Below are 23,469 nucleotides of genomic sequence, written 5' to 3'. Positions count from 1 at the left end.
AAGACAAAACATCGAATGGGGAAACCTTCTAAGATGATTTTAACTTAATGAACGGAACTTTGGCTGAAGCGAAATGGCAATCGAATGAACGTAATTGCGGAGTAGAGGGGGGAATGGGAGTCAATAAAGGGATACGGAACAATATAATGCAGGGCGAGGTGGCTTGCGTTAATTAGCACTTTAAGCTTCCAACAATTACGAGCAAGTATGACAAATGAGATCAAGATCCGGATTTTATATGCTGATTCGAAAATACCTCATATCTGAGTTAGGGTACAGTCTGTGGGGTGCCAAATTTTGTAATGTAATTTAACTGTAGTTGGCGAATATCTTGCATGCGCGCCCTGGGAAAAATTTTTTCCTGTTGACGGAACAAAATGGCTTTTCAAAGGATAAACATGTTTTGATGAGTAATAATATGCTGACGTTTGATTTGTTGACGTTCCAACATCCTAATATAGTTAATATTGATGGCAAGTTCTGGTTTCATGAAAAGTCTGAAGAATCGTTTCCGGGTCAAGCTTTTGGCTTAGAAATTGATGCGATATTATATCACACGAAATCACCATTCCAGGATATCTTAATATTCAAGTCTCGAACGTTCGGAAATGTTCTTGTATTGAATGGAATAGTTCAATGCACGGAGAGGGATGAGTTTGCCTATCAAGAACTTATAACCCATTTACCAATAATGTCTCACCCAAACCCTAAAAGGGTTCTCGTAATAGGTGGAGGGGACTGCGGAGTTGTTAGAGAATTAGTCAAACACTTGGATCACGGAGTTGAAGATATAACCATGGTTGAAATAGATGATATGGTTATTCAGCTTTCTGCAAAATACTTACCAAACATGGCGAAATACCGCAACCACCCTAAGGTTAGTATTGTAATCGATGATGGTTTCAAGTACCTTAAATCTCTCGAATCTCGTGTAGGGGAGAAGTTCGATGTTATAATCACAGACTCTTCGGATCCCGAGGGCCCTGCAGAAGAGTTCTTTCAAACCAACTACTTCAAGCTCTTACTTAATGCTCTCCAACCCGATGGAATAGTGATTATGCAGAGCAGTGAAAACATTTGGCTTAATTTGGATTATCTTAAAGAGCTTTTTGGTAAGGCTCGCTCTGTTTTCTCAACAGTCGAATATTGTCAGTGCTACATGCCTTCATATACTTCTGGACAATTAGGACTTTTCATTGCCACGAATGATTCATCGAAAGACTTAAAACGCCCATTGAGGAAATTTGCACCCTCAACCGAGGACTCGTTATTTAAATATTACAACAGTACTGTCCATTCAGCTTCTTTTGTGATTCCCACTTGGGCAGCAAATAAACTCGCTAATTCCTAAAATTTTCATTAGAGGCACAATATATTCCATGTGGTATAAGGAGTTTGAGTACCACGTAAGAGTATTGTAATTCTTGTAGAGATCTTTTGCTCCTACATTGGAAGCTATATTACGTAAAATAATAGATCGCTCTCGCTGTTTAAAGAATTTGCTTCTGCTCTCTTGTAATATAATGAATAAGGTGGAACCGGAATACCTACAGAGCCAGTGATAGTCGCATTTCTTTTAGTCGTGTACTAGTGGCAAAACAATTATCATCAAAAATTAAATTTTCTTAACTACTACTCTTCCCGGTCACCCTTACACGCTGAGTTGTTCATTTACCAAAACACATCAAATTTAACAAAATTACACTACTACCAAATAACACGACCTGGGAACATATTTGCAACTAGAATGTCACATTCGGAAGAGTATTCAAACAATATCGACGATCAGTTGTTGAGCGTGGCGAAACAAGCTGAAGGTGTAGTCGTTGAGCCAACGTCTGCCCACCATCATGACTTGGAGGCCACTAGAGAGAAGTTGGAACAAATTGCACATGCTGCAGCTCTCTCGGAGAGAGATCAACAACAAAAGCAACACTTACAACAGCTGCATCACTCTCACCATCAGCCGCTGCACCAACATGGTCACCCTCAGCATAACCAATTTCAGCACTTACAACAACAAACCCCCAAAGGGTACGATCTTCATGGCGATGGCCAGTTACATCATCAATATAATCAGCAAGATGTCGATGAATCAGAATATAACATCCAGATTCCCGAACCAATCATAGATGCAAAATCTAAGATTTACCCCGTCACTGAGAACACCATAACAGCAGAAGGCAATTTAATAACAAGGCCCTACCCAGAACAAGTTTTTCAAAATCGAGACGACTTGAATGATTTCATTCAAGAATTTGCGAGAGACAATGGGTTTGGCGTTGTGATAGCCCATTCAAATAAAAAGGCTATCTATTATACTTGTGAGTTAGGTGGTCGTTACAGACACAAGAAGTCTAAAAAGGATATGGAAGCTGCTAGGCAAGTTGATGTTGGTAATGGGTATTTGCTAGATCCAAGTACGAAAACCAAAAAGTTGAGATGCCCTTTTGCGATGACTGCTAGCTATAAGAAGTCGACTGGTGTTTGGACTCTAAAGACGACCTGTAATGAGCACAATCATCCTCAATTAGACCCATTGTCGAATCATCCTATGTTGAGAAAGAGGTCAGATGAGTTGAATTTACTAATTTTGGACTTATATAAGGTTGGTACGAAACCGTCTCATATTGAATCTAAAATTAAGGACCAATATCCTGATGTTTTAATTAAGCGTGAAGATATCTATAATGAAATAAGAGGCTACAAAAGAAAGTTAAAAAAACAAAATAGATTCTTAAACAACAATTCTCAAAGGCTCCCACATAAGAAACGTAATGCAAGTTCTTTTCATCAAGTATTGGACGACGATGATGACGATCATCCAACTAACGAACAGGTATTGGAGTACGAGCTTCAGCAGCAACATCAACAACAGCAGGATGCGGAATTGCAACGTCAATTGCACCAAGCTGCCGCAGCTGAAGCAGCGCACCACCATCATCAATTGGATGAACACCAGTATCAACAATATCAACAGCAACTCCAAGAGCATGGGATACATAGCGATAATGATAATACGGCAGCGGCAGCCATAGCAGCAGTTGCAAATGCTACTCATCATCGCAATGATGGTAGTGAATTATCAATGGATAACATAGACAGCAGATTGGTTGGTGAGTGAAGCCTTTGACGTCAAAACTCCTCTAACATAGTTTCAAAAATTTTTTTTTTAAATTCTAACAGTTTTACTAGCTTTATGTAACAATTTACGAAAATATAATCGTCTATCATATGTATATTTATATCTTTCTATCGTTCCTATTTTTCTTACATTCCTTTTAAGATCTCTATTCCATGGGCTCTTTCTTCAAATAATTTTGCTAGTTCGCCAACTTTTCTACCCCTTATAACGGGCTTCTTCATGTTAGTGGCATTGTTTAGGGACACATCCTTATTGTTCTCGATAATGTGGTTCGCATCAAATATATAAGGTAATTTGTATGTACCTGCTGGCCGGAGCTTGATGACGTTGGAAATATCAGATAGCTTGTCCTGTGTCTTCAAGTTTTGCATCTGTAGGTTCTTTGATTCAAATTCCGATTCAGACGAGTTGCATGTAAGTGAGTTCTTATTAAACTTAAAGTTGGACGTTGGCAGAACACTTATATAATCGCTCCTAAATTCCACTTCATCTCCATCTGAGATGCCTTGATCCATCATCTCGTAGCCTAGATCGTAAGATTCGTCGACCTTGTCATCCTGAGTAAGGTCACCAAGAATGATTTCACTTATCGAATAACTAAATGAGTAACGGTCTTTAATGTCAACCCAGTAGGATAGCAAGTTTTTGATGAATCTATTCACAATAAGAATTTCATCTTTGTTTTGTGATGATATTACTTGATGACTCAAACAATGACTTAGACACTTTGATAACGACAGAGTAGTATGCTTAGTTACTTGTTCATTAATTAAAATCTTGTGACATAAGTCAAGAAACTGTAGGAGTACGACACGATATCCCTCATCATCTTCGAATCCATTTATGATGTGGTCAAAAATCTTAACAGTATATTCATATTCGTCTTTCATTGGCAATAGTATTTGTTCAACAGGTATTAATGGCCGTGGTAATTCCATCAAAAACTTCTTAAACGTAATCGCAATGGAATATATATCCCAGTCATTGACCCATATCAATTGGTTACGGTTGACGCAATCGAACAAGATTTCTGATTTTAGCTTGTTACCAGGTCTATGGAAAAGAAGTTCCACTTGATCACCATTAATATTAATGATATTGAAAATTTGATAAAAGTGGTGATGAAAAATTGGATCGGTTGTGGGATTTATTTTAGTCACAGCAGTAATCAATGGCGGATAAATACTTTTTAACAGATCCTCGGGATGGTCTAATTGATAATCATATTTATAGATGTTCAACGATATTTTCAATTTCGTAATATTTACATATTCATTCAAAGAACTCAACGAGCTGCAATTAATTCTAACACTGCTAGAGTCATTACTCATGTTGTCTTTTCCTGCGATGCTAAAGGACTCGACAAAGGCATTCAATTGTGCAAAACTCTTTTTCGTGAAATTCAAGTTTGTGAAAACTTGAGTTAACGTTTTGACAAACCAACTATCATGTACTGTAATTATCTTTTTCAAATTACTTGCATTATTCGTCAGGTTATCAGATAAGAATTTTTTTAAGAATTTGACACCCCAAATCCAATTAATCTTATTAAGGCCACTGCTAAACATTATCAACGCGTAGGGAAATTTTGGCAAAATCTGCATCAAAACCAGAATAAACTTCTCATAATCAATATCATCTGGCTGTGGCAAATATGTAGTATCGAACACATATATTGGTAGCTGAGTTTCAGGATCTTTAAGATCAGATCGGTAAAATATCCTCTCCATATTCCGCCGAATCAACGCGTTTTAAATGTAATTAGTCCCACCTCTTACCAAAAAGTATTCTATGGTTACTTCTTGATGGACAAGAAGTTGTTAGGGTCAAAAATTTTTACCAGTAGCAATACGATTTTTGACCTATATTAACTTTTAATGTACCAGATTCTTAGACTTCGGTAATAGTAAACAAAGACATACAAAGTGTGCAAAAAAACGACATTGTACGACATTAACATTTTGCGTCTGATAAACTCTCAGTTAAACTGAAGTTGTTGCGTTAGGTAACTGTCCAAATAAATTCTGTTATGAATTAAATTTCTTCAGGCGGCAGATTTGGTCCACTCACTCTCTTAAGATTCCAATTAAAATCTAAACACCGTACGGTGATGCTGAAGAAAGAGTTCCTGCAACAATGATCCGTAATTATTTTTCAAAACTTCTAATCTGTCAATTACTTTCTTTGATTTTTTGATAGCACTAAGACACTTATCTCATTTCTTCTGCCCTCTATAAATGAATCACACTTGAAACCAAGCTGTTAAATAAATATAAGCTGAAATTTGGTTGGTTTTTTGAGACATTCTATGCCATAATTCGATAAAGTGCTTTATCCTGTATATGCAGTAGTGTTCACTTCGAGAATTTTAATTATTTGCCATCCTAATTAGAGAGCGTCTACCAAACACGAAAAGCTACAAAATACTTGGCCACTAAGCTATTGATTGAATCGAAACGGAAATTTCATTATAGCTGGAAAGTTGTTGTAGTCTCTTTGTGCTGATTATACCATGTCTCCTGCTAAGGATCAAGCAAAGAAAGAACAGTCGATGACAACCAAACAGTCTCTCAAAGGAAAGAAGCAACCTCCAAAGGAGGAAGAATTGTCGGAGGAGGATCTACACTTGAAAGATGAATTGGAACTATTAGTCGAGAGGCTACTAGAAACCGGTTCCTCTAAGGAAATGTACGAGAAATACTTAACTTCTCTCAAAACTTTCATTAAAGATTCTACTACCTCGATGACCGCTGTCCCGAAACCTTTAAAATTCTTGAGACCACATTACCATTCACTAACTGAACTTTATGAGAAGTGGGTCGAAAAATTTGGTAAGAATGACGATATAGTACTTAAATTAGCCGACATATTGTCAATTTTAGCAATGACTTATTCGGACGATGGAAAGAGGGAATCCTTGAAATACAGGTTATTGTCTAGTGACTCTAATATTTATGACTGGGGACATGAATATCTTCGTCATTTGGCTCTTGAAATTGGTGAATCGTACCAGGAGAATCTTGGATCTGATGACCATTTAATTAAGCAATTAATAGACTTATCCTTGAAAATTGTTCCATTCTTTTTGAAACATAATGCAGAGGCCGATGCAGTAGACTTACTCTTAGAGATTGAAAGTATTGACAAACTTCCACAATTCGTTGACGAAAATACTTACGCAAGGGTTTGCCTATACATGATCAGCTGTGTTCCCTTGTTGGCTCCACCTGATGACAACTCCTTTTTATATACTGCTTACTCTATTTCCTTGGAGCATAGACAGTTATCGCAAGCCTTAACATTGGCTATAAAGCTAGATAATGAGGAGTTAATTAAGCAAGTTTTTGAATCCACTGACGATGACTTAGTTCATAAACAATTGGGCTTTATTTTATCACAACAAAACAGCTCATTCAAATATCCTGGTGACAATCAAGAAGTTCAAAATGCTATCTCGAATGTGAATTTATATGAATACTATGCATATCTTGTGAAGGAATTGAATTTATTGGATCCTAAAGTTCCTGAAGATATATACAAATCGCATTTAGAGAATGCAAAATTTGGCTTAGGTAACTCTGGGTCTATTGACTCAGCTAAACAAAACTTAGCAGCTGCTTTTGTCAATGCATTTATAAATTTTGGATACGGAACCGATAAATTAGTTCAAACTGAGGAAGATAATAAATCATGGATTTATAAAACTAAGGGTCTGGGGATGATTTCAACGACAGCATCACTAGGTCTTATTCATGAATGGAACATCAACGAAGGATTACAGGTATTAGATAAATATACCTATTCTCTAGAAGATGATGTAAAGGCAGGTGCTTTGTTGGGGACTGGTGTCGTATCGACTAATGTGCATGATGACGTTGATGCTGCTTTTGCTTTACTTCAAGAATATGTTACAGACCCAAAGAAGCTTTTTCAATCATCTTCAATTATCGGCTTGGGGATTGCATTCGCGGGGTCTTCTAACGAAGAAGTTTTGAATTTATTACTTCCTCTAATTTCTGACTTAGATCTTTCTTTAGAGGTTTCGAGCTTAGCAGCCCTTGCTTTGGGACATGTATTTGTGGGGACATGTCATGGCGAAATTACTTCAACAATATTGCAAACTCTATTGGAAAGAGACTTCAGCCAACTAGCTAATAAATTCATAAAATTTATGTCTTTGGGTCTCGGCTTATTATACATGGGGAAGACGGAACAAGTTGAGGACGTACTAGAGACAATAGATGCTATAGAGCATCCCATTAATAAAACTTTGAAAGTATTGGTCAACATCTGTGCCTATGCTGGGACGGGGAACGTTTTGCAGATTCAGTCTTTGTTACAAATGTGCACTGCGAAGCCTACTGATAAGGTCTCCGAAGAGAAAAAGTTGGCTGAGAGTGAAGAAGACCAGTTGAAGAGAGAAGCCGACGAAGGTAATAATGATAACGATGTTGAAATGGCTCAGGCTGAGTCGGCTACAGACGGAGAAAAGGAGGAGGAACAAACTGAGAAGGAAATCGAAGAAACTGAAAGTACAGATGAAGAAGAAGGGGAAGAGTTACACCAAGGGTTTGCTGTTTTGGGATTGGCTTGCATTGCAATGGGTGAAGAAATTGGACAAGATTTGTCTTTACGTCACTTTTCACATTTAATGCACTATGGAAATTCTTTGATACGTAGAGCTGTACCACTTGCAATGGGTTTGGTCTCTGCTTCGAATCCTCAAATGAAAGTGTTCGACACATTGTCTCGTTATTCACATGACCCTGACTTAGAAGTCTCTCAAAATTCAATTTATGCTATGGGACTAGTGGGTGCTGGTACGAATAATGCTAGATTAGCTCAATTACTCAGGCAGTTAGCCTCATATTACATCAAGTCAGCCGATACCTTATTTATGGTCAGAATTGCTCAAGGTATTTTACACCTTGGTAAGGGTACATTGAGTTTATCTCCTTTCAATTCAGAGAGAAGTATTTTGTCCAAAGTGTCGTTGGCCTCACTTCTAACTGTATCAGTGGCCTTATTGGATCCAAAATCATTTATTTTAAGTGATTCTACCACCGAATGTACTCATCAATTGTTGTACTATTTAACTCCTGCTGTAAAACCTCGCATGTTGGTAACGCTAGATGAATCGCTTAATCCTATCAAAGTTAATGTGAGAGTTGGACAAGCAGTCGACGTTGTGGGACAAGCGGGTAAACCTAAAACTATAACAGGTTGGGTGACACAATCAACTCCCGTTTTATTAAACTTTGGTGAAAGGGCTGAGTTAGAAAATACTGAAGAATGGATTAGCTTGACGTCGTCGTTAGAGGGAGTCGTGATTTTGAGAAAGAATCCTGATTATATGGAAGTCGACAATGTTTAGGTGAGCGCTAGATTCTTTCATGGTAGTTGAATTAAAAATATGCAATATAGTTTCAGTTAGAGTTGTGTAGCTTTAGCGTAAAATTTTGTATAATTATTTGATTACGAGGTAAGAAGTTTTCGAAAAGTAAAACTGTCATGATGCAACTATATTTTCTATAAGCTAGATTATATGAGGTTTCTAGAAAGCTAATTTCAAAAAATGTCCTCATGAAAGAGAGAAGCTGGAATTGAGTAAGCTCAATTCTGAAATGAAAAACACTACTTCAGTGCTTCCGTATATATCTGTTCTTTGTTCCATATAACAGAATTACTTAAATTCCTGGGCCTTTGCCGCCATTAATAGTCCAACAATTAAACCAAAAAGACCTAAGACTGACCCAAAAATTTCAATAACCAATATTTTCACGAATAGAGAAGAATCAGCTGCATCGCTGATAGCTGCAGTAGAACCAGTGATACCTACGGCAACACCACAGATTAAATTTGAAAGTCCAACTGTCAAGCCTGCCCAAAAGAGTGAATATCCAGTATACATGTTTTCCTTGGTATACAAAAGCTCGGGCTGAATATCATTCAATTTGGAGGAGAAAACAATGGCCATGATCAAACCATAGATGGCAACAACCTCACAGAAAATAATTGAAATCAAATTTTTAGTAGTAATTCTTGGGACCTTAACTCCAGCCCCAATGATGGTGGAGCCCGTAATAAAAATCCCCCAAGCTGCACCGATTACCGAAAACCCAATGCAGCTTACAATACCCAAGTTAGCCCACATGTATGGAGACGTAGACTCTAAGAATTCTCCTACGTTGAAAGATTCTCCTGAATCATTGAAGAGCATGTATCCTCCTATCGTCAATAAAGAAGCTGCTACGAGTATATGAGCTGCATACATTATTGAAGTAATTCGTCTTTGTCTTCCACCTAAGGTACTTAAATACAATTGATTGCCTGTCGTTTTTTCTATCCTTGGTGAGGTAGTCGGTCAATATTAGTTGTAAATGAGATTTCAAAATGTGAAGCTGATTACGTAAATTTACATTTTGACTATAAGTCGAGTTTACACTTTAATCAGAGACTGCTTTTCAAAGTACTTTACTTCAAACGGAATTTGAATATGTTCATGCCACTATTCTGGTGGGTATAAACAGAGCAGTAATGTCATTGAACTAATTTTCGAGAGAGCTAAATGAATTGATCCATTAGTAATATGGTACTAATGGTGTATCAAAAGATATTGTTTATGACGCAGACAGATCAATAAAGAACTCCAAGCTTGTAACGACTTGAGCCTATAGGTTGATTGTACCGTCACCTGTGTTTTTTATCTCTGTTTCTTCCAAACTTGAAATTAAGTACTTCGCATGTTGTCTTTCTTTATGGATAATAGCAATAATGATATAGACCTTATCATTACGTAATGAAGTCGAGTATCTCATAGATGTGACAATTCTTGTGATCTTGAAATAGTCTCATGTGAAGTATAAGCACGCCAAATATTTAGTGTGCCTGCTAACTTCTCTGAAATAGCTTCACGGATTGAGATAGAACAAGTCACATTGCAAGTACTTTTAAGCAACATTTGAACCGTTTCTTTTATCCTTTAGCAAGAAATATTTTTATTGGTCATATTATTTAACAGTCGCACGAATCGTATAAAGATGTAAATTTGCATTGTTCTTCTGTTTTCTATGGAGCAAAAGTTTTGATCGTGGAACAAAAAAAAGTTCGCAGCAACTGACCTTCTAATGCATGGGGTACATCACAAATTAGTAAAATAAGCAGAATATTTAAACAAGCAAGGTTTTCAATTACTATAGGACACACAATACTTAAGATGACTCCCGATTTTAGTAAACCACCTGCTGTTTTCTATGTACATGCCGCACTATTTGATTGCGATGGAACTCTAGTGAACTCAACGGGTGCAATTTCAGAATTCTGGAAAGAGTTTGCAAAGACGAGACCTCACGTCGACGCTAATGAAATCATCAAAACTTCACATGGTTGTAGGACGTTTGATGTGATAGCTAAGTGGTCGCCCGATGATGCCGATGAAAAACAAGTTTCAGAATGGGAAGGTTCTATTCCAGATTCTTTTGGAAAGTATGCGAAACCAATTCCTGGAGCTGTCGAGTTAGTCAAGAAAATTGATAAGCTATCCCATGTCACTAACAGCAAACATCAAAGGTGGGCTGTCATAACGTCGGGTACTTTACCGTTGGCTTCGAAATGGTTGAAGCTCTTAACTATAGAGCGGCCAGAATGCTTTGTCACAGCAGAATCTGTTGAGCATGGAAAGCCACATCCACAGGGCTATCTCACTGCAAGGGAGAAGCTTGGTTATGGCGCAGCCCACAAGAAAGTAGTGGTTTTTGAAGATGCGCCTGCGGGTATAAAAGCTGGAAAAGACGCTGGTGCTATGATCGTTGGAATCTGTTCCACTTATGATCCCGAAAAGGTTAGGAATTCAGGAGCAGATATTGTCGTCCAAAATCTCTCTTCTTTTGAAGTGGAAGAATATGATGCTGACACAGATGAGTTTAAAATTGTTGTTAGAGATTATTTTTTTGCTAGCGACGAATATATTTCAAATTATTAAAATTTGGACATCAAATATATATCATAACGAAATAACTCATTTTTATTTATTACACCGTTCTATTAAATATTAGTTATAAAAAATCTTTGACTTTCTTGGTAAAAGATTTTTGATCGGCAATTGCATCGAAAGAAATGCAGTGCAACCTAGACATATTTCCTCGCATTACTAATTTCCAAAGAGATTTAGTTAACATGAATTCAATTATCTCACTAGGTGAGTCCTCGGAGTATTTTCTCTTTTTAGGAAAGTGCTGTTCCTCATGTAATCGCTTAAATCCTTCATCAGATGTAACATCAACCAAATTGGGACCACAAAGAATATCTTCGACCCAGTCCTTTTTCATTTCTAATCCATTTATTATAGCCTGACAATCTGCCAAGCCAGTTATTAAAGTTATAGTAGGATTTTTAGATTCTCTATTTTCAACCCTGAAATGCTCTTGATAAGCTTTGAAGACTTGCATAAATTTAATACAAAGGTCACCTTTAAGCTTTACTAGAGCCATCTTCTCTTTTTTGTTCAAAATCAATTTCATCAGGGAGAATCCCTTTGACAGTTCAATTGTATCTACTTGAAAAACCAATATTCTTTTAGGCTCGTTCAATAGGTATGGCCTTGCGTACTGTATCGGCTGCTCAGATAGCTTCGAAGTTGATGCATTAAAGATCCCCTTACTTTGTAAGTCATTAAGGTTTAATATAATCTCTTGAATGCCTTCCTGAAATGGGTTATTATAAATCCTACTTTTAATAATCCTTTGCTCGAGTTCTAAGAACCTGTAATATCTGCATTCTCTCAATAAGAGACTTCTGTGCTCATCATTCTTTATAATAAGGTCGTTGCCTGTTAATAGCTCAAGTACATCAGCAAAGAGTATGGCAGATCGATTTGGAGCACAGATAGGCCTTTGTGGAGGTGGTCTAAAGAGTTTCTTTTCCTCGATCAATTTGAAATTATCACCTAAGATAGAATCATTGCTGATTGTAAAAAAATTAGGAAAATTACCCTTACCTGAGATTAAAGTCCTGTCAATTTTAAATGTTTTAGAGCCGACTGATGCAAAAATGAAATGAGTCTGCAAATACTTTTGAAGATTTTCTAATCCGAAATAAAAGCTATCGGACCATAGATGAACAAAATCATATTCGTTATCAACTTCAACTACATACCCTTGAAGATGATTGTAAATTTTTCCAAACGTTCTAGGATCTCTATCTATGAACAATACCTTGTCATTTCTTTCATGACTGAAAAAGTTTGTGAAATAAGAAGGAGCATCTGATGATAACGAGGCTCCGCTTAGCTTAAACATTTTGTAGCCAACTTGGATAGAAAACACATGTTCATGTGGCAATATTCTAGGTATTGATGGGTCATACTCATCTGAAAGAGCAACTTGGAAAGGAGGTGGCGCTGCCATCAAGTATATTTTATGTTACTATCCAGTTTTTCTCGACTAAATATTTCATATCATCAAATTTTCGAGATAACAATCATCGATTATGGGTGTTCGATCAAGACCAAAAAACCTTGAAAGAAGAACCAATCCAATAGGTCAGAAATGGCACGGAAAAGTCGCAGCTTTAATGGATGTTGGACTTGCAGATCACGAAAGGTTAAATGCGATCTTGGTAAACCACAATGTCTGAGATGTAAAAGAGCTGGATTAACTTGTGCGGGATACTCTGTGGTTTTGGGATGGTCAACACCTTTGACAGTATCCTCGATAGATGGATCTATGACTTTCAAAGATGTTAAATTTGACTTACAGATAGAAAATTTTCAAAGAAGAAACGTGGAGCTAGTAAAATTTCCTAGAGAAATGAGCTACAAGACATTTAAAGAATTAAATCAAAAGCTTGAAGACATTGAGAAACACACATCTTCATCTGATGAACATCATTTCCAAAGTGGCCCTTTCTCAGTTTACAAAATAAACCTACTTCAACAAAGAAAACCTTTGCAAAATAGAAATGAGAACCATGGTTCTGGAAGTGAGAAAACTCAAATCTTAAATTTATCCAATGTAAAAGGAGAGTATGCACCTAAGGAAACAAAGGATGATCTGAATTTTTCTAACCTCACTAAAGGTGAGAATTTGTGGGTACATCCTCAACTTCTTGATGCTGCTAAATTGACAATATGGGGACTTCAAGGAAGAGATTTTGAGATTGATGAGCAAAATATCTTGCACATCTTGTATCCCAAGTTTTTTCCCAATAGCGTTGTCAATGATTATCATGGAAGAACTGATATCATTGATAAACTTTATTCAATTAAGGACGATACTCTTTTATTGAAACCTCTCTTCAAAAATTTATTGAATGATCTTCATTCACAAATGTTTAGCTTTATCAAGGTATTATATGATGACAATCCATTTGAAAGAGTATTGGTTTCAATGATAAAGGAAACGATATATGAATTTATATGCATGGACTTTGCTTCGTGGGATTATGAGGTAAATAAAAGGACAAAAATAACCTCGAAATATTTAAAGAACAGTATAAGGCTATGTATTGTGTATTGCGGGCTAGGCATTTCGGCCCTTAATATGGCATCTAATTTAAAGAAATCTCACAGAGAGTCGTTTGACCCTGCCACCAAATGTCTTGAAGTCAGTATAGAGCTACGAAAATTGAGCATTGGAATATTAAATTTCCATTTGGATGAATGTGATTCTAATATTGACCTAGTGGGTGAAGACTTGAATTACGAAACTGATCTATTAGTGGGGTTAATATTACAATTTCAATTTGATTCTTATTTTAGCATATTTGAGAACTTAGACTTGATTTTTGCAATTGGTGATCATATTATCAGTACAAGATTTAACTCTAGTCTTGCCTTAAATGAGAGGACACGGCTTGCTGTTGAAACATTCAAGTTATTAAGCATATTTTTTGAAAGCACCCATTCAGTATCGCCATTCAATTACTCTTTTTCAGACGGTGATAAATTAAAATATGATGACTCAAGCGACCTTAGTGAATCGGGCTCAAGTGACGAGGGCTCAATGCAGAACGAAGAAGGAGAAACTATCAAAGAAAGAGCATCGACGAATAGTATTTTTAATATAAATAGTTTGGACGACGGCTCGGTAGAAATCAAAACTTCAGAAAACGAAAATAATCACCCAAGTTTGCTGTCTCTTGAAGACTTGTCTAATATGAGCCATCCCAAACAACACATTGTGCCCGTTCTCAGTCAGGGAAGCGATACAAAAAGCTACAAAAATTTGATTTACGAAATATTCGGATTGCCACACGATCTTTTAGATCTATTCAATGAAATAATTCATCTCACTAATCACAAGTATCTTTTCAAAGTAAATAAGGTATTGCCAAGGAACTTCCCAAGGGTTACTGCTGAAATGGAAGACAAATTGTTGAACTGGAAGTGTGAAGAGTTTTGGCTGTTGCACACCCAGGCTTCTACTGATCTGCCGAGGTTTTTCTCTATATATCGCCAATGGTTGCAATATCACGTAGAATATTTCCACAGTGCATTGATAGTATACTTCTATACAATTGTGAGGGATTTCCTGCCATTGAGGTGTCGCACTTATATTGAAAAGTGTCTAGCAAGCTTGGATGCAATGCTACTTATAGAGCCACAATATTCATTAAAGCTTTTTCCCTCATTCTGGCCGATATTAATTTGCGGCAGTTGTGCAATGGACGAATCATCTCGTGAAAGAGTTATGAAGTTTTGGAGGCACCCAGCACTTTCGCAAATAAATCATTGGCGTTCAAAACAGATAATTCTCGAAGTATGGAACAGGTGTGACTTGGGCGAAGACGTTATTTGGTTGAATATAGTGAAAGAGTGGGAAGTTTCTCTATGTTTAACTTAGATTCTTTGTAGTAAACACGTCCCTGCATTTGTGGGGAAATCCCGGCGTCATGACTAGTAGCTTCAGCCGCTCGATTCATTTGTATAATATTTAGCATGAGTGGCTATACTTACTCCTTATTCCGACTACTGCCGGAAGCTGTATTGTTATAACCTCCGGGACCACAGTACCGGCAAGTTCGAAATTACACGACTTTGAGGAAATGCGGAGGGAGGGGGGCATCCCATGGTTTTTCCGGAGTGAATTTTCACTGGGGAATCTCTTTTTAAGGCTTAGATTGAAAGCTTTGGCAGAAAGCGCTAGAAATACATAGTCCAATTTATTTTGTAAATAGACTCGAACATTAATCCTATACTAAAGGAAGGGTTGAAAACTATCTCATACTTGATTAACATTCTTTAAACAGCGAATCGTATACTGCGTCCACGGTAAAGAATTGAGTGACCGTTTCATAGCCATAGAGTCGATTTTCGGATACACTACAGTTGTTTCTGTTTAACTGGAAGTCAGAGGTCATGGTAAGTTCAGATGAGAGTACGTCGCGGGACCATTCTTCTAGAGAGAGAGAAATAGTCAATGATGAGCTACAATCTCAGAAGAGCAAAGGCGATCCCCCTCGCAAACGTTCAAAAGTATCGAGAGCCTGTGACAGTTGTCGAAGGAAGAAAATAAGGTGTAACGGAGAATATAGTGCAAGCTTGGAGCAGGTCACCAAGGTGTGCGATAGTTGTGGTAAAAGTAATGAACCTTGTACATTCTCAAGAATACCTCTAAAAAGAGGACCCTCAAAAGGGTACAATAAAGATTCTGATGAGAAACCAGAGTTTAAGTCAAGGTATCTGTCTACCTGTGATATATATGGGAAACCCCAGTTGCTTTCTTTTTCTCAAAATACGCATGCCTCAAAAAATTCCATATCTGGTTCTAATTCACCGCCAATAGTACTTCCCCCATTGATTAATGTGCAGCAGCCTCCAAAAAATTCACAAATGGCACAAGGAATTGCTCCAAAGTCTAACCCATCGAGCCCTAGAAGTAGTATTACTGGTATTTTGAATCCGGATAACGAGCAATCTCAGAGTTCACATCTTCCGTTATCGGTTTACCAAAAGAGTCAACCCCAACCTATCCAGGGACCATTTTGGAAGGTTCCTTATGAGATGCCGACTGGTTCGACTTCAAATAGTGGCTCCTATAGCAGTACGAGAAGGTATTCTCTTGATTCTACTACGTCAAATTCTACCGTTGGATCTTTATCTTCAAGATTGCCAAGTATCAAACCAAGTATATCCGTCACGACCACTGAAAATAATTCCGTTGATAGCGATATTGACGACTTTTATTCTGCTAGTTCTTCAAGGAGACAAAGTTCTCAAAGTTTGAGTCCTAAGAACTCAATTGCTTCTTTAGGCAGCTTACAAGGTCGAATGAACAAAAATTTGTCAATTCAATCGTCTCCGTTGTCATCCAATTCACAAATGTCACCCATGTATACTTTTCCTCCTTACCAAGCTCCTAGGCTGTTTCTCGGCACACACGTATTGCATAGCAAAGTCCTTATTGAAAATAACTTGCGCATCTACTACGCAAAAATTCATACAAATTTCCCCATCCTACCTTTTAGTGAACAGTACATTAATCAAATTGTCCAAAGTGTGCTAAATGAGGAATCAAATAGGATAATAATTGAAATTTTCGATGCAGCGCTTCTAGGATTAATCAACTACAAAAACTTGAATCTCAATGATGCTATCCTGTGTTTCATTAAAATGTTTTCAATGTATCCTTTTAATGATAGCAGCAAAATTGATGAATCTAATCTCATATTATTTTTCAGCTCATTGGTAATAGCTAATTATTCAATTCTTTTGAATGGAAGCTTCTACTCATTGGGAATTTCAATGACACTTTCAATATTCAATGACTTTAAAATTTTGGAGAGCTTTTTTGATCTTACTCAACAAGGACTCAAAGTAAGTGATTCTGATAATACAAGGCTTTTGTTTCCTAGATTGTATTATTTGATGTCCATTATTGATAATTCTTGCTCGCTTACATTTGGAATTCAAAGATTTACGAACAACCCCTTAATGAGTGTCATGTTTCGGCATTTAGACTACATTCTTCCCTTTGATCCAAATAATCCTGGAAATATTGACTTATTGAGAGGAACTGTCCTAAACGACTTGGTATCTATTCGAGACTTATCTGTCATGAATGGGCGACCCTCTCAATTTCGCATTACTGCCACAAACTGGACCAATATAGAGGCTAGGTCTGCAATTTCAAGCTACTTCATTAATCTTGTGGCTACAAAATTTGAACTAGTAGATTGCATAATAGAGCTTAGTGATATTTTGTGCAAACTGTCTTCTGCTCGATTCAACGATCAAGATGACTTTTGGGAATTATGGAATGATAGCCAACTCAAATTACTCAGATTGGTCCGGAAATTGGCTACTTCGATTACTAATTTCTCAAATTACTTAGGAAATGGGTCTACTTCTGTCGAATTTGTTAGTCCCTTTATGAACCTTTCATTTTCTCAGTTATATAGGTTGATCAAATTGTGCAAGCTAACAATTGATAGCTTATTCAAATATGGAGACAAAAAGAACTTGGAAATATTAAACAGGTGCATCAAAATTAATAATGATTTGTCTACGGCATTTAATGTATTAAATATAAACTTGGAAAAATCAGGTTTGGGAACAGTAGCTGTGAATTTTATCAAGAATAGGATTGATTCGTTCAACTTCAATTTTGAATCGTCCTACAATGAACCACTTAAAAATTCTTCATTGTTGATCAACTCCAGTGACGAAAATAGCTTTGTGTTGTGGAAGTCTGAATTTTTGATCAATATTGTCCCATTTGCAAGAAAAGAAAGTTTAAATGGGTGGTGAAAACTACGTTTCATCTTTTAATGAGAGTACGATGTATTTAGAATAAATTCATATACAAATCGACATCCTTGTCTTGACTTTTTCGTAGGTAGTTCCAAAAAAGCAATTGAATAAATAGACATTACCCATTGAAGTTTAATCAATTTTAATTTGAGCGTAGATTCTCCGTACGAAGAAAAGACTGCTTAAGAACCCAATGGATCCACAGCAGAGAAAAACCAATGATGAAATAACAGCCGAATAACCAATATACAATACTAGCGATGGTAATCCACCTAGACTTTCACCTCCTGTTAAAAATATTGAGTGAACTAACACATAGATTGAACATCCACCACCAATAAAAACAGACTTCCATTGCCATTTATAGTTTTCAGCACATAACGTATAATATACCATCAAAACTGAAATCAAAGCTGTAGTCAAGACCATCAAAAGGAAGCAGAAAAATAAGAAACCGAACATATAAAAGATCCTGTTAAACCACAATGACGTGTAGATAAAGTACATTTCAACTGCAATAGAGCCAAATGGAAAAATACCGGATATTACCATGCCAGGGATAAGTCTCAAGTACCAAGGCTGCTCTGGAATTTGCCGAGGGATCTGATTTGTCCGTACTGGGACTGATAATACTTTTGTTTTTGATGCAAATATTGATCCAAACACAGACAATGGAATAGAGATTGTGAACCATATAGCAACAATCGCAAACATCGTCCCAATGGGGATAGCACCAGATGAATTAACAAAAATCAAAAAAAAGTTTAGGAGTATGAAAACTGCAAATAAACATCCAGGGACCAAAAGTGGAGTTAAAATCATGTTTAATTTCCAATTATCTCCCCCGAAAAACTTATATATATAACCTGAGACAAATGCTGCCAAAAAACTCAAAGCGATGAAAATAATAAACATGAAAGTCGACAATGCTCCTCTATTCGAGGGGGACAACAAACCAAAAAGAGCAAACACGATTGTGATTAGAGCCATGACAAATATCTGCACTCCACTGCCAACCAAAACAGACAACAAGAGTCTATATTGAGGTGGTCTGAACACATCACTATGTACCAATTTCCAGCCACTTTCATCTGAAATGTCGTCATCTAAATTGATTTCATTGTATTTCATAATGTCATTTCTCAAGGTTTTCATCAAAATATGAGCAATGATAATACCTAAGATCAAAACTATCAACGAAAAATTTATCAACGAGAACCATTGTATTTTAGGATCATAAACATGCAAGTATTTATCCCACCTAGTTGCCCAGGCTGTAACAGACTCGGTGAAAGTTACAGAGTAAGTGAAAGTTACAGGTGTTTCACTGTCTTTGGCCAAAATCAAAGGTTTGAGCTCCGCAGAACAATACTGATCTGCGGGTGCATCATTTGACAAGCCGCTTCTTTCCAATGACTGAGTATCAACTGTGACTCCAACTACTCTATAATTATTTTCATCTCTTTTGTGATATTCAATTTTGATGACGAAGTGATTCGAAAGATGAGCAACGTTCTTTTCGTCGACTTCTCCAATATTAAAACCTGAGCCATAGAATTCAGTTCCTGTTCTTCTATCACTAACATGTCTAGCAGCTGGCAAGCCATCAATGAGCCAATTGTAATTATAACCAGCTCTTATATTTCTGTTCACAAATATCGAATCAGAACTAGAATACGTGGATTGGCATAGTCTCTCACACGATTTGTCTTCTAACATATTTATCACAAACGGAGAGTCGAAAATTCGATCACCAAAGATAATAGAACCAAGTGACTCCAGTTGCTTTTTTGGGCCATTTTTAGGGGTGCAGAATTTAAACTTGGGATAATAATAATCATAGGAATACACGTAAGTTTTCGAATTTATCTTACTATGTGATGCAGATTGATGATGGAGTGATGGCGTTAAATGGTTGACTAGTAATGGAATCCTATCACCCTTCTTGTAGTTAGTGGGAGCGACTCCTGGTAAATAGAAACCACTTGACAAACCAACCAAAAAAATCAATGCAGCGAGGTATCTATGAAAACCCATCATACCGAAATTATCCTAATGAAATAGTAGATAAGTTACTTGTACTGCTAAATGAACTCCGGTTTCGTATTCAAACTGTCGAAGGCTATTACAGGTCTTAACAGAGATTCAGTTTGTCAAAACAATATTGAACATTCAAATCTATTGTCGGACAAAGTGAAAGCGTGTGTTTACCGGATTATGCTGCTGTCGCGATATATAAAAGCAATTGGTATTCACTCTAATATACTTTTTTTTTTTTCGCAAAGTTGATCTTCTTCTGCTGACTTGTTATAGTTCTGATTTCCTTAAGCTTTGCCATTTGTTGATGAGGATCTGTCATATATGATGGTCTGACGTCAGAATAATCACATCTCAAGTTAAGCCGTACACATTGGCTGCATACGGGCCTATCTTCAGGACATGCTTTGTGACGAACTCTACAAGTCCAACATCCACTTTTGGATCTTGGTCCTAGTCTTCTTTTCTTTTCTAAATCGAGATCAATTTGTTTTGTCTTTGATAATTTTCTTTTACTTCTTGTTTGCCTATATTTCCCTGGCACATACTCGTCATCTGATCCCCTTTCGGCATTCATGTCTTCATCTAATGAGAACAGAGTCTGATCAGACCCCAGTGAAGCTATCACATGATCATCATATTTGGATATATCTAGTTCAGGTGTTTTAAGGTCTCGATTGCCTACGGCGTATGCATCGTGTCGATTTCTTTTAAAGTTTTCGTTTTGCATCTTTGAATGTCGCTTTCCCGATCTCTTTTTAACGCCATGGCGCTCTCTATTTTTCTTCGATATTTTTGATGGAACGAAGTTCCTGATATCAGCGTCTGACTTCTTGAAAGTCAGTTGAATGCGATTCCCATCCTTTTTCTGAAGCACGCCACTTTTCATCCTCGTGTCAGCTTTTGGTTTATTTTTCGACGTTGCTTTCATGTCATGAGAATTAGACCTAGAGCTGGATACAGCTTTAAATCTTTCCGCTTTAAGATTGCCTTTATGCCTGTCACTATACCATGGGTTATCTAGCGTATTATCAAAAATTGCTCTTGAATGACGGAGCCCTTGATAATGTGAAGATCCAAATAGGTTTGAGTAAATATCGTTGGAATCCTCCGGTTCTGATGTCAAAAAGGCTCTATCAATTTCCATTGAGCTCAGCCGCTCTTTTTTTTGAGAAGGTGACCCGTAAAGTAATGGGCTTACCATCTTCGTTGCATTATTTTTGAGCTTACTAGGAGAAGATATGCTGTTTAAGAGAGTAGGGTCCTGACTACCACCAGAAAAATTCTTTGAAAATGGAGAACCTAAAATTAGTGGCTTCAAGACACCTGTATTTTCTGATATTCCCCTTGGTGAAGAACTCAAATTTGTAGGTCGTCTGTTCATTTTACAATTCCTTGAATATCCATCAAGATTATGGACGAAGAAAGATAACGGAGTCATTGGCAGATTTGACAAACTCTCTCCAGGATTATTCTTGGGGATACTACCGAGCTGAGGTTTCTCATCCGGTTGCTTTATAAGTGAATTTAGATGCCTAGATTGTGATGATATGGTGTCATTGAAAGGGTTTAGAAGTTTCGAAGTGATATTCAGATTTTTATCGCTCCCATTCGAAGAAGATGAACGTGAAAGTCTTAATATATCTTTTGAGATCGGTGTTTGTGACTTGAAATCGATGAATTGATGTAATTGCAGTGAACCAGTCGGAGAATTTGCCGGAACTAGGAGATGTTCAAGATCGATAGGACAAATTGGACTAGTCATAACTTTGTTTCTGGGATAATTTATATCTCCAGTGCCCTTTTCATACATTTTTTTCTTAATTTAATAATGACCATAAAATCGAAATTTGGGTATAATTTTTTTTTTTTGCAGCATTGTTTGGCGGCAAAAGTAATGAAATTTATAGAAGGTCGAAAATAATTTTCAAAATTAAATTACATAAATTAGAGATCAATGACAGCCCAGTATCAACCAAAACCTACAAAAAAATCTATAAATTACTATAGCTGTAGAAATGAAATTATGTAGGAGAAGTATGTGCACTAGTATACGAAAGTATCCAGTTCAATTTAGTCAAGAGAAACTTGCAACCTTGAGTCCATTCTGCATTCGAGGTAATCCTTATACTTTTTCCTCCTAGCGAGTCATTTCTCGACGAAATACGATAGGGTATTTCAATATCTTGATCTATACTTATCAACTTGTTCTCTATTTGCGATACAACGTCAAGGAGGGCTATCATGGATACGTCTAACTTATTGAAATTAAAGAGCTTTCCTAGCGAAAATTCGTTCGAAGCATATAAGTTTAAAATGGATTTTGTCCTCACTTTTCTCTGATCATGGTTATTTGAGATTGAATAATTAATTATTTGAGATTGTGAACCCATAGGGATGAGCTTATAATCTTTTAACTTAAATTTGAGTCGTCTTACCAAAAATATGCACAATAATACTATTTGTCCGAGTGCTGCATTGATCTCTGGGTACGGGATTCGATATCCTAATCTAAATCCATTTATGGTCCCATAAATATCATCCTTATCGAATGATATCTGAAAGAAAGTGGAGTAAATATTTATATTTCTAAGCATATCCAAATGGTTCATACGGTTATTATACGATGCCCTAGATTGATCAAGCTTATCCCTTTGCTCTGACAATTTCAAAGTAAGCTTATTCTTTAGGGCGAGGGCTGCCGTTAGGTCACTGTCATTTAACCGCCTTAGCTCTGATCCTAAGTGATGCAATTCTGATTCCAACTCTAGTTTCTTCACCTCCAAGTATTTGAGTTTATCTAGATTCTCATACTCTTTCAATGATAGATCATGGAACTCCTCAATTGACTTAGATATGATCAGATCCAATTCGTCGTTATTAATATTTGTCATCGCATCTTTATCCTTCAATTTCCTCAAAAATTGTAAATAACTTTCCTTCTCCTTCTGACTCTTATCGAATTTCGATCTGTAATTATCAATCAACATGTTAGAGCAGTCTGAACACAATGGATGATCGACATCTTGGTTAGTAGATAATATTTCGAATATTACTGCTAATGTACGAATCCTAGAAGAAATTGAATTAGAAGGATCATCTATTTGATCAGTTCCCTTCAAACCTTGTGAGTCTTTAGGAATACTTTTAACTGCATTTTCATCTTCCGGTAGTAAGACGTATGAATTAGAGTTTAATATAGCAGAATCAGACTTGTCAGCAACTTCAATAAGATCTGTAAACTTGATGGGCAGATTATTATTACTTACAGTACTGTAAAGCTCTAGTCTGTCTTGTGGGATGAAGGTACTTGGATCACAATCTGATACATGATTTCTGTCTGATTCTAAATCGCCACCAGGGAGACTCCTATTTATCAAAAGCCTCAATTGTTGTGGTGATACTTTTAGCAATGTACTGTCTAAATTTATAGGCGAATTGCATCTCTGGCAGTGATACAAATCATTAGACATTGCTCCAAGGTGTAAAAGTACAGCACTCACTGAGGATTTCAAACAAATAAATATAGACAAAATCA

The 23,469-nt window shown here is 36.7% G+C and overlaps 12 protein-coding genes across 12 annotated transcripts; 6 read left to right on the top strand and 6 right to left on the bottom strand.

The window, feature by feature from the left end:
• Nucleotides 1-406: 406 nt before the first annotated feature.
• Nucleotides 407-1,351, top strand: PRCAT00001157001 (spermine synthase; the record flags this gene model as incomplete). Its single annotated transcript, XM_062950923.1, has 1 exon — nt 407-1,351. The coding sequence occupies one exon, from the start codon at nt 407-409 to the stop codon at nt 1,349-1,351; it is 945 nt and encodes a 314-aa protein (XP_062807976.1).
• A 396-nt stretch (nt 1,352-1,747) lies between these two features.
• Nucleotides 1,748-3,124, top strand: PRCAT00001156001 (uncharacterized protein; the record flags this gene model as incomplete). Its single annotated transcript, XM_062950921.1, has 1 exon — nt 1,748-3,124. One exon carries the CDS (start codon nt 1,748-1,750, stop codon nt 3,122-3,124), a length of 1,377 nt encoding a protein of 458 aa, XP_062807975.1.
• A 146-nt stretch (nt 3,125-3,270) lies between these two features.
• On the bottom strand, nt 3,271-4,875 carry ECM25 (Ecm25p; the record flags this gene model as incomplete). Its single annotated transcript, XM_062950920.1, has 1 exon — nt 3,271-4,875. The coding sequence occupies one exon, from the start codon at nt 4,873-4,875 to the stop codon at nt 3,271-3,273; it is 1,605 nt and encodes a 534-aa protein (XP_062807974.1).
• Nucleotides 4,876-5,657: 782 nt separating this feature from the next.
• On the top strand, nt 5,658-8,519 carry RPN1 (proteasome regulatory particle base subunit; the record flags this gene model as incomplete). Its single annotated transcript, XM_062950919.1, has 1 exon — nt 5,658-8,519. The coding sequence occupies one exon, from the start codon at nt 5,658-5,660 to the stop codon at nt 8,517-8,519; it is 2,862 nt and encodes a 953-aa protein (XP_062807973.1).
• A 309-nt stretch (nt 8,520-8,828) lies between these two features.
• PRCAT00001153001 (H(+)-transporting V0 sector ATPase subunit c'') lies at nt 8,829-9,419 on the bottom strand (the record flags this gene model as incomplete). The annotated part of the gene is made up of 1 exon (XM_062950918.1): nt 8,829-9,419. One exon carries the CDS (start codon nt 9,417-9,419, stop codon nt 8,829-8,831), a length of 591 nt encoding a protein of 196 aa, XP_062807972.1.
• Nucleotides 9,420-10,361: 942 nt separating this feature from the next.
• Nucleotides 10,362-11,126, top strand: PRCAT00001152001 (HAD family hydrolase; the record flags this gene model as incomplete). Its single annotated transcript, XM_062950917.1, has 1 exon — nt 10,362-11,126. One exon carries the CDS (start codon nt 10,362-10,364, stop codon nt 11,124-11,126), a length of 765 nt encoding a protein of 254 aa, XP_062807971.1.
• Nucleotides 11,127-11,199: 73 nt separating this feature from the next.
• On the bottom strand, nt 11,200-12,549 carry PRCAT00001151001 (uncharacterized protein; the record flags this gene model as incomplete). Its single annotated transcript, XM_062950916.1, has 1 exon — nt 11,200-12,549. The coding sequence occupies one exon, from the start codon at nt 12,547-12,549 to the stop codon at nt 11,200-11,202; it is 1,350 nt and encodes a 449-aa protein (XP_062807970.1).
• Nucleotides 12,550-12,690: 141 nt separating this feature from the next.
• ARG83 (Arg83p) lies at nt 12,691-14,985 on the top strand (the record flags this gene model as incomplete). The annotated part of the gene is made up of 1 exon (XM_062950915.1): nt 12,691-14,985. One exon carries the CDS (start codon nt 12,691-12,693, stop codon nt 14,983-14,985), a length of 2,295 nt encoding a protein of 764 aa, XP_062807969.1.
• A 515-nt stretch (nt 14,986-15,500) lies between these two features.
• Nucleotides 15,501-17,891, top strand: RGT1 (Rgt1p; the record flags this gene model as incomplete). The annotated part of the gene is made up of 1 exon (XM_062950914.1): nt 15,501-17,891. The coding sequence occupies one exon, from the start codon at nt 15,501-15,503 to the stop codon at nt 17,889-17,891; it is 2,391 nt and encodes a 796-aa protein (XP_062807968.1).
• A 135-nt stretch (nt 17,892-18,026) lies between these two features.
• Nucleotides 18,027-19,934, bottom strand: EMP70 (Emp70p; the record flags this gene model as incomplete). Its single annotated transcript, XM_062950913.1, has 1 exon — nt 18,027-19,934. The coding sequence occupies one exon, from the start codon at nt 19,932-19,934 to the stop codon at nt 18,027-18,029; it is 1,908 nt and encodes a 635-aa protein (XP_062807967.1).
• A 217-nt stretch (nt 19,935-20,151) lies between these two features.
• Nucleotides 20,152-21,744, bottom strand: UME7 (DNA-binding transcriptional regulator; the record flags this gene model as incomplete). The annotated part of the gene is made up of 1 exon (XM_062950912.1): nt 20,152-21,744. One exon carries the CDS (start codon nt 21,742-21,744, stop codon nt 20,152-20,154), a length of 1,593 nt encoding a protein of 530 aa, XP_062807966.1.
• A 211-nt stretch (nt 21,745-21,955) lies between these two features.
• Nucleotides 21,956-23,404, bottom strand: PRCAT00001146001 (beclin 1; the record flags this gene model as incomplete). The annotated part of the gene is made up of 1 exon (XM_062950910.1): nt 21,956-23,404. The coding sequence occupies one exon, from the start codon at nt 23,402-23,404 to the stop codon at nt 21,956-21,958; it is 1,449 nt and encodes a 482-aa protein (XP_062807965.1).
• Nucleotides 23,405-23,469: the final 65 nt, after the last annotated feature.

The sequence above is a fragment of the Priceomyces carsonii genome, assembly GCF_900007245.1.
Source record: "Priceomyces carsonii strain CBS4050 genome assembly, scaffold: Debaryomyces_carsonii_scaffold_1, whole genome shotgun sequence".
Lineage (NCBI taxonomy): Eukaryota > Fungi > Ascomycota > Pichiomycetes > Serinales > Debaryomycetaceae > Priceomyces > Priceomyces carsonii.
This window is presented reverse-complemented; position numbering and strand designations above follow the sequence as displayed.